This window comes from Penaeus monodon, chromosome 21 (assembly GCF_015228065.2).
Source record: "Penaeus monodon isolate SGIC_2016 chromosome 21, NSTDA_Pmon_1, whole genome shotgun sequence".
In the NCBI taxonomy this organism is placed as follows: domain Eukaryota; kingdom Metazoa; phylum Arthropoda; class Malacostraca; order Decapoda; family Penaeidae; genus Penaeus; species Penaeus monodon.
Window position 1 is genome coordinate 31,116,336 of NC_051406.1, and position 895 is coordinate 31,117,230.

Sequence of the window (895 nt, forward strand, 5' to 3'; positions counted from 1 at the left end):
AAATAAATGCAAACTTACATACGATAGGCAGTGTTATAGATCTTCAAAAAATACAATTTAAGCAAAAAAAAAAAGAAACCTTGTTTTAACAAGAAAGCAAGGACTTTCGATATTGAAAATGAAAAAGAAAAACAAATAGCAAAAAACTAACCAGCCCCCAAATTGTTTCATATAGAAAGCAAAGACTTTTGGATTTCTTCATCTGAAAAGATTGATTAACACACAGGCACAACACGGTTGCAGAAGGATGCCTTTCCATGATCGCTCCTATTCAGTTTTGTAGCATTAATAAGAGGACTCAAGCTTTTTTCGCCTTGTTTAAATATACTTTAAAACTCAAATATTCTGTGGTTGCTGAAGGATCTCTCGTCACTTCCCAATATTGAGAACTAAATGATAAAAGGTAAAGTTAAAATAACGGCAGTGTTTTGTAATGTCTACACTATTGTTATACACTATGCGACAACATAATGCAATATACTCTAAATAAATGATCGGGAGTAAATGAGTAGAGGTGATTATAAGTTAGAGAATTTTAACTAAACTATTAAAATTCATTCAACAACGGGATTAAACTCTATACTCCACACCCCCCATGCAGGTGGCCTGTAGCACGGCCCTAACAAACTACTACAAACACACGTACGCACGCGTCTGCCCTGAGGAGATCCGAGCAAACGACGGCCGGACTAACGTTTAGCGGTGACGGTGAGGGTGAAGGCGTCGTCGTAGCCGCGCGTGTAGAGGAAGTCCAGCATGACCTCCCGCGTCTGCGTGGTGAAGGTCCTAGGTGTGCCGCCGCCCGTGGAGCACACGTCGCGCCCGCCGCCGCCCATGTACGGAGGCTCTCGCAGCCGCAAGTAGTCGCACCTTTCGGAGGAGGTTGTGTCAATTA

At 42.2% G+C, this 895-nt stretch overlaps 1 protein-coding gene across 1 annotated transcript in view; it reads right to left on the bottom strand.

The window, feature by feature from the left end:
• The window catches only part of LOC119586649, a 34,958-nt gene that overhangs the window by 18,716 nt on the left and 15,347 nt on the right, over positions 1–895 (bottom strand). Inside the window, 1 exon segment of the mRNA XM_037935389.1 lies at positions 695–870. Within this exon segment, the coding sequence (XP_037791317.1) occupies positions 695–870 (176 nt within the window).